General features: G+C 18.9%; 3 protein-coding genes across 3 annotated transcripts in view; 1 reads left to right on the top strand and 2 right to left on the bottom strand.

Moving 5' to 3' along the window:
• Positions 1 to 414, bottom strand: part of PF3D7_0627900 (ribonuclease P protein subunit p29, putative) — a gene marked incomplete at both ends in the record, with an annotated part of 1,272 nt that extends 858 nt beyond the window's left edge. The window contains one exon of the mRNA XM_961169.2: positions 79 to 414. Within this exon, the coding sequence (XP_966262.2) occupies positions 79 to 414 (336 nt within the window). The remainder of the gene's footprint in view (positions 1 to 78) is intronic.
• A 2,049-nt stretch (positions 415 to 2,463) lies between these two features.
• Positions 2,464 to 5,457, top strand: PF3D7_0627800 (acetyl-CoA synthetase, putative; the record flags this gene model as incomplete). The annotated part of the gene is made up of 1 exon (XM_961168.1): positions 2,464 to 5,457. One exon carries the CDS (start codon positions 2,464 to 2,466, stop codon positions 5,455 to 5,457), a length of 2,994 nt encoding a protein of 997 aa, XP_966261.1.
• Positions 5,458 to 8,360: 2,903 nt separating this feature from the next.
• PF3D7_0627700 (transportin) overlaps positions 8,361 to 10,000 on the bottom strand; it is a gene marked incomplete at both ends in the record, with an annotated part of 3,444 nt that continues 1,804 nt past the window's right edge. Inside the window, one exon of the mRNA XM_961167.1 lies at positions 8,361 to 10,000. This exon is cut by the window's right edge and continues 1,804 nt beyond it. Within this exon, the coding sequence (XP_966260.1) occupies positions 8,361 to 10,000 (1,640 nt within the window).

Raw genomic sequence — 10,000 nt, 5'->3', positions numbered from 1 at the left:
ATATATTCACATATATATATATATATATATTTTATATAATAAAATGTTTATCTTTTTATTTTTCATTTTTTCAATTACCCTCATAATGTCATATGCATTATCCAAAGACTCAACATTTTTCTCGTTCTCTTTTAAAAAAGGATGTGCCAACTTATTATAACTATTAACACCATTTCTATTATAATTTGTGTCTAATATTTTATTTTCATACGATATTTTTTTATAATTATTATTAATCAGACCTGAGTTATTAGAATAGGTTTTCTCATCATTATTCAAATTTACAAAATGATTTTTATTATAATTATTTTCATTATTTCTATATGTACTTTTATTAGCTTGGAAGGATTTTGTGAAACAACTTTCGCTTGTCTTTCTTTTTTTATATGTTATATTGGATCGATCATCTTCCATTTTTAAAATAATATAAAAATTAATATATATATATATATATATATATATATATATTGAAATAATATTAATACACTATAAAATTCCTTTTATATTATTTTTTATTTTATTCTATTTTTTTATTATTATATCAATTTATCTAATATTAATAAATATTTATAAATATTTATAAACATTGTGTTACATATATTAAAAATAGACATTATAATATATATATATATATATATATATATATATATATATATGTATCTATTTATTTACAGAAATAAAAAAATTTACGTATATTTTTTTATAATTATATTATGTCTTTTTTAAATACGACACGAACTTATTTATTATATGTACTCACATTATAATATGATCTCTTAATTATTATACGTTACATCTTTTTGCAACTTCCATCGTGCCTATATATAGTAATGTTTAGGACGTTGAGAAGTATTTCTTGAAAAAATAAAATAAAATATGCACATATATATATATATATATATATATGTGTATTAATAATGTATTTTTTTTTTTTTTTTTTTCTTTTTTTTATAATATTAATAATTATTATTTTGACATATAGACTTTAAACTTCAAAATAACATAAAAATAATTGATTTGTATAATGTATTTATAATACTTAATCTAATATGAACGTATCAAAGTATTCTAGTTCTATAGTAATATTATAACGCCCTTACATATATAAAATATTATATATATATATAATATATATTCCTTAATTTCAAAAAAAAAAAAAAATAAAATAAATAATTGAAGTTTTAATTATTAAACATATTTTAATTACTTTATTTTTTTTCTTTTCTTTTTTTTTTTTTCTTTCCTTTCATATTTCAAAGAATTCTTTCAATATATAAATTATCATTTTAATTTTCACCAATCACTTATATATATATATAAGTGTCATTGTATTAAATATTATTATATAAAATGGTACTTATTTTATAATATATTTTTAATAATATAATATTATAAAATATTGTACTTAAAAAATTATTAAAATATATTAAATATTGGATTGTTATACATAATGTATATATATATATATAATAATATTTATTTATAATTAATTGTATTAAATAATAAATATTATAAATGGATTATTCATTCTATTTAATATATATATATATATATTTGAATATTTTAATATATATTTATTATATATTTGTATATAAAGTAAAAAATATAAAATCTTTTTTTTTGAGCCATATAAACTTCTTCTTATATTGGGTATTTAATTAATATATATTTATATTATGTTTATATATAATTATATATATATATAATATATATACAATATGAACTTATACCCACATAATATATATATAATAATAAAATATATGTATTGAAAAAGTACTCTTTCTTTTTTTTTTTTTTTTAATAACTTGTACCATAATATATAATATATATATATATAAATTCGTTTTTTTTCTTCTTTTTTTTTTTTTTTTTTTATAATATATATATATATATATATATATATATAATATATTTTACGTTTTAAAAATATATTTCCTTTTATATTTAATTTTATATTCAATTTATGTAATGATTAATTTTTTTTTTTTTTTTTTTTTTTAAAAAGAGGGGAACATAATATATATTTGTTCATATATATATAATTATATATATATATATATATATATATATAATTCAAATAAATATAATAATATTAAGTATTTGATGAGTATATATATAAAATATATATAATATATATTTTTTATTTTTACCTTTTTAATATTTATTTTATTCATTAATGTGAAAAAAATAATTTTGAAAATTATGTATATTGTACAAATATTATATTAAATGTATATATTTATGTATAAGAAGATTAAATTATATGTATTATATAAAATATATACCTATATATATATATATATATATATATATATATATGTTATGTGGTCAAAAAGATATATTATTAACAAATATATATAATTTTTTTTTTTTTTTTATTTTTTTTATTTTTTTTATTTTTTTTATTTTTTTTTTATTTTTTTTTATGTACCTGTATATATTTTTTTTTAATTCTTTATTACAATGAATAATTTGAAGAGTTATGGAAGTCTATCAAAAGTCGACTCTGTTCAAATCAACGGTATGGATATAGATACAAATATTTTTCTTAATATGAATTCTTACCCTACCAAGGAAATATATGATGATGAGAATAATAAGAATGATGGAAATCATAACATAAAAAATTTCCAAGCATATAAAGCAATGTATGAAGAGAGTATAAATAATCCAGAAGCTTTTTGGGGAAATTTAGCAAAGAATAATTTAATATGGTATAAATTATTTACTAAAGTATTTTTAGGTAATTTTAAAAAAGGAAATATAAATTGGTTTGTTAATGGGAAAATTAATGCTTGTGAAAATTGTGTTGATAGATGGGTTGAAAAAGATCCTAATAAAATTGCACTTATATGGGAACAAGATTGTCCAGATCAATATAAAAAGATTACATATCAGAAATTATTAGAAAAGACTTGTAAAGTAGCTAATTTATTAAAACTTATTGGTGTTAAAAAACAAGACACTGTTACTATTTATTTACCTATGATACCTGAATTGATTTATTCTATGCTAGCTTGTGTTCGTATTGGAGCTATTCATAATGTAGTTTTCGCTGGTTATTCGGCAGCTAGCTTGAGCGATAGAATAATAGATTCTAGATCTACTGTTTTAATTACTTCTGATTTTGGATTGAGAGGTGGGAAATTAACCAAATTAAAACAAATTGCTGATGTAGCTATGGATATGTGTGGAATGATACAAACATGCATAGTATTCAAAAATAAAACTAAAATGAAAGATAAAAATATACAAATTAAAACACCTATGGAAAATCCTATTTATAATTTTACAAGTTTTGATTCTAATAGTGCACAAAATTTTACAATTAATAATTCTAATGATTTTATTCAAATAAAATCAACTCATTCCCATCAAAGTGATCATCAAAATGATTTCTCTCTTCAGCAGGAAGATAATAATTATACAAAAAACTCTAATATGTCTTATACTACGAGTATGTATTATCATGATAATAATTTAAACCATATAAACACTAATAAAAATAACGATCATTATAACAATAATTTAAATAATAAAAATTATTTAAATAATAATATTAATGATCAAAGCCCTATGTATGTTCATACCATGAACCATAATGACAATAATGATGATAATAATAATAATAATAATAATAACAATGTAGATGATGATAATAATAGTAATATACAAAATGATGAACAATCTTATTTTAATCAACAAAATAATACATATAACAAAAATGATCATTCTGATGACAATAATAAGAATAAAGGAAAAACAACCTTACATAAAAAAATTACAAAAAATAATCCTATAAATCATAAAATTTCTTACTCAGAAAAAAGTTACTCAAAAGAATTAATAAACACTGACATGGTAAATAACGATAATCAATTTGGTGATTTAAAAACAAAAAAAAAATTTATAAATATTAATAATATTATAACTTGTAATCAGAATGGATATTCTACAAATAAACAATATTTTCCTGAACCTGATAAAAATAGCACAAGCAATTTTGATGAAACTTTATGTGTTTTAAAAAAAGGAAGAGATATAGATGGTACTGCTTTATTAAAAAATATGAGATCTTACTGTCCTATAGAATATGTAGATAGTGAAGATTTCTTATTTTTATTATATACATCTGGATCAACTGGTAAACCTAAAGGTGTTGCACATACAACAGCTGGATATTTATTATATGCATATACAACATGTAAATATATATTTGATGTAAAAGAAAATGATATATTTGGTTGTGTAGCAGATATAGGTTGGGTTACCGGACATACATATGTATTGTATGGTCCTTTATTAAATGGTATAACTACAGTTATTTTTTCTTCTATACCAACATATCCAGATTGTGGTAGATACTGGAGTCTAATACAAACACATAAAGTGACACAATTTTATACGGCTCCGACAGCCTTAAGAGCATTAATGAAATATGGAGATGAATGGATACAAAAATATGATCTATCTTCATGTCGTATTTTGGGAAGTGTGGGTGAACCAATCAATCCAGAAACATGGAGATGGTATTATAATGTAGTAGGTAAAAAAAAATGTACAATAGTAGATACATATTGGCAAACAGAAACAGGTGGTATCGTTATAGCACCTATACCACATTTATTCAGTATGAAACCAGGATGTGCTAGTTTACCATTCTTAGGTGTTCAATTAGAAATATTAGATTCAAAAACTTTACAACCTTTAAGTGGTAATAATGTATGTGGTTTATTATGTATAAAGAGCCCATGGCCAGGAATGTTACGTACAGTATATGGAAATCATCAAAGATTAATAAAAACATATTTTACCATGTGTCCTAATTATTATTTTACCGGAGATGGAGCGTTCAGAGATGAAGATGGATACTATTGGATATCTGGACGAATCGATGATACATTAAATGTAGCAGGGCACAGATTAGGAGCAGCAGAAATTGAACATGCACTAGTTCAACATTTTTATATTGCTGAAGCAGCTGTTGTTTCATTTCATCATAATGTTAAGGGAGAAGGAATTTTATGTTTTGTCGTTAAAAAAAAAGGAGACATAAAAAATTATAGTAAAGGTATTACAGATATTGTTAATAGTAATAATAACAATAATAGAAATGAATTACATAATAATAGTCCATTTTTGATATGCTCTAATAATATTACTGATATTGAAGAATTTAAAAAAAATTTTACCGATGAAAAATTAATAGAACAACTAAAATTATATGTAAGACAAGTTATTGGACCCATAGCAACACCTGACCTAATTTGTGTGGTTCCAGATTTGCCAAAAACCAGAAGTGGAAAAATTGTTAGAAGAATATTAAGATGTATAGCAAATGGTATAACAGATTTCGGAGATATTTCCACTGTCTCTAATTATGAAGTTATTGAAACTATTAATAATACACTTATTGAATGTAAAAAAAAGTTAAAGCATATTGAAATTAAGAAATAATTTATATATAATATAAAATAAAATTTTTACCCGTAGTAATATTCTTCATACTATATATATATATATACCTTGTACTTACATTCGCATATAAAAAAATGTGTAAATTTTTTTATAATGTGTAGTACTATTTAATCAAGAGAATAATATGACACCAAACAAATCAATTAACTAACAATCTTGTAATTTGTTTATATATATATATATATATATATACATACATACATATATATATATATATTTGTGTATGTATATTTTATTTATGTAGCTATTTGTTTTTATTACGAGGATAATATCTCATATTTTGAAGCCCCACAAAAAATAAAAAATAAAAATAGAAAATAAAAACGACTATATATGTTTATGTATAAATTATTCTTTATTATATATATATATATATTTATTTATTTAAATATTCCATTTTATTAGTAACCATTTAAATATTTGTTCCCAGTTTGATTATTTTTGTACAGCTGCAAGCGTTATAATATATACATATTTATATATATATTTATGTATATATTTCTTTTTTTTTTTCAATGTTATGCCTTGTCAATATATGATATATTTTTTTCAAAAAAATTTGTGTCAATAAAATATTTATTCATATAAATTTTTATAATTTTTATAGTTTTTATAATTTTTATTTTTAAAAATTTTTTTTTAAAAAAAAAAACTTATATGTGATATATTAATATATTATATATATCTATATAATAGGCAAAAATCAAAAAGCACGCAACATTTAAAAATATATCTAATATGTATATAGTCGTGGTTATATTATACATATATATATATATATATATATATATTCTATCATTTTATTCATTTTATTTTTTTCCAATTTTGTTGAGTTAATATATTCTTATACATTTAATTTAATATATTGATTTAAGAAATAAATCATACCCTCCTTATATATTAATAAATAACCTTAATATGTATTAAAATTTATTCATTTTATTACATACAGGTGTATGCTTATAAAATAATAATAAATAATAATAATTATATATATATATTTCATAATTATAAACCTTTTATTTTAACATATAAAATATGTTTCATTTTAAATATATAAAAAGAACAGAAAAAAAAAAAAAAAAAAAAAAAAAAAAACCAAAATATTTTAATCATTATTTATACACATTTTTTTTAAAGATATATTATATTGTCCATTCTGAAAAAAGAAAAGTATCCATAAATCACATATTTCAAAAGAATATGTTGTAAGGTTATTAAAATGTTTCGTTACATTTATTTTTATTTTTTGAAATAAAATTATTAATAAATGATTAATAAAATTATAATATAAAAAAAAACAATATAAAGACAATGAATAAGAAAAAACTTTTTCCTATTTTAAAATATTATATTAACCATTCATCAAATAAAAATATACATATATGTAAAAAAAAGTTTTAATTTTGAAAATATGTTTATATATATAAATATATGTATAAATATATATGTACATATGTATATATATATCTTCTAAAAAAAAAAAAAAATAATAAAATATATAAATATATTATCTGTACACTTTCAGATTAAAGCATACGAACAATTCTATATATATATATATATATATAAAGAAATATGCTATATATTATATATATATATATAAAGAAATATGTTATATATTATATATATACATAATATAAATGATATGTACCATCAATAAAAACGCTAAAAAAAATAAAAAATAAAATGATAATAAATGAAATGTTTCATTTTGAAACAATTTTTTAAAAGTACTTGAAAATTGTGAAATATTATAACTTTATATATATAAATAAATAAACAAATATATACTTATATATTACTATATATATATATATATATATGTATATATATATACACATATATATATAATATATAATATATATTTTTTTTCTCTCATTAACATGCCTTTTTTGAAATTTTCCAAAAAAGAAAAAAACTACTGGAAACTCAAAAATATATTTAATATATAGTATATATATATAAATACGAACATATAATATATATATATACATATTGGTAGCATGCTATAAAATATTTAAAAAAATCTATGACATGGAAAATATAACATATACATATATTTTTAATTAATATTCATTTAAATATTTAAAAAAAAAAATAAAAAAATAAAATTTCTTTTTTCTATTTTTTTCTTAAATATATTTCAGATAATATACCTCTTTTTTTTTTTTTTTTTTTTCTTTTTAAAAATATTCACATATTCGATTTTTTTCTTTTTTCCTTTTTTTTTTTTTTTTTTTTTTTTATATACACATGATTTTAATGTTTCTTCTCATATATATACACCATTTTAATATAAGATTATACAGTTTTTTACAAAATTGTTTTATAAATATAAAATATAAATATAAAGAGTATACAAATATTAATTTATGTAGATTGAGTATATATATAAGCAAATAGGTAAATATGTAAATCTTTTCAAATGTATATATAAGTATGTATAATATTTAAATATATCATATATATATATATATATATATATGTGTGTATAGGTATACGTATATGTATATGTTATATGCATATGTATATTTTTTATAAAATGTACTTATTATTAGAATATACATTCAAATAAACCATGTCATACATACATATATATATATATATATATATGTATATACATATTTATTCAGTTTATTTATATGTTGCAAACCTTTTATATTATTTCATTATATATACATATATATATATATATATTTATATATTTATATATATATTTATTTAACTCTATTACAACAGGATATAAATATGATTTATTTTATTATTATTATTATTTTTTTACTTATGTTTTAATTTTTTTTTTTTTTTTTTGTATGTACCTTTATATATATATATATATATATATATATATATATATAAATTTCTGTACATGTACATATTTATAAATTAAACCGGGTAGCCAAATCACTTAGCATGTCATTTGGAATGGGGGATGAAAGTGAATCTCCGGTTTGGCTATAAATTTCCTTCCAATGATTGGGATATTTTTCTTTCATTGTTGCTAAAAATTGATGGAAAAAAATGTTGACATTTTGTGATACATATTTATATTTTAGGATAATATAAACAATATCTTTCAAATGTTCAGCTGCTAAATCTAAATTAATATATAATGTTTCTAGTACAGCTTTTAGAGAATTAATTTTTTCATTTTCTTGAGTTCCATGTGCCATAATTTTTAGCCATGTTTTTAAAAATTGTGGAAAATAAAATATGAGTTTTTTTGGATATGTAGAAGTTAATCTTCCAAATGTAATACATATATTTTGTAATAAGCATCCGTGATATTTTGAATTTTGACAAATATATATAAGTTGTTTTGTTATTTCATCTACATAAATTTCCATATATTCAGAATTAATATGTATACTTATTTCACCGATTGCCCAACTTGCATTATTTGAAACAGGTGTTGAAGGATGAGTAATATGAGCTATTAAAAATGGTATAATGTCATTTAAATATGTTATTAAATATTGTGGACAAAATCTTGATATATCACCTATTAATGCAAAATTGGATTGTAATATTCCAAAATTTAAAAATTGTTTAGCTAGCTCACTATATTCATTCTTATCTCCCATAATATAACCATTTTGTAATGTTCCATCTGGATTAATAATATTTCTAAGCTCTTCATGATTACTCATAATTTTATTATTGAAATCATCGAATTTAATATTTTGTAATTTCAAACAATATTTATGCACTAATGGTATAAAGTTATATTCACTTTCATTTAGTATATCCATAATACTTGAATTAATAACACTTAAAATTCTTGATAATAAATCAAAACTACATTCTATTAAATCTTTTTTTTTGGATGGAGATATTGTATCAATATCTTTCATACATATAAAATAATCATCATTTGTTATTTTATAATATGTTAATAATTCATTTGCTGTTGATGATATATTATTTCTATTACTAATAAATGAAGTTGAATTAAATAATTTTTTGGAATAAAAATATTTTACTTCTTCTTCTAAATCAATATATAATATAACCAAGAATTTTATACATGTTCTTATAACATCCTTTGCATATTTTAAAAATTCTTTACCATAAGCACTAGTTATACATGACATACATTCCATTAATGCTATAATATATGGACTACTAATACGTATATTAACCCATTTACTTAATATTGCATAAACAACTTCATGTGCTAATTCATTATTCTCCTTAACGATATTAACACTATCTATTAATGTTCCTACTACATCAAATAAAATGAAATAATTTTTTGCTTGATATATTTGGAAAGCTTGTTGAATAGTATGAACTATTTCATGTAAATAATTATTTAATAATTCTAATGCATCTTCTTCTAAATTTGCAAAAGAAGAACATGCAGCTTCTTGTACTCTTTTATTACTATCTAATATTCTTTTCAATAAATTTAATAAAACAGGTTCAAACCACTTTTCACAATTATCTGGGTGACATATCCATGAAGAAAATCTTGTAACACACCAACACGATATACTCCTAGCTAATGGTTTCTCAT

This window comes from Plasmodium falciparum (assembly GCF_000002765.6).
Source record: "Plasmodium falciparum 3D7 genome assembly, chromosome: 6".
Taxonomy (NCBI): domain Eukaryota; phylum Apicomplexa; class Aconoidasida; order Haemosporida; family Plasmodiidae; genus Plasmodium; species Plasmodium falciparum.
The sequence above is the reverse complement of the archived record's forward strand: the minus strand, read 5'-3'. Positions and strand labels throughout refer to the sequence as shown.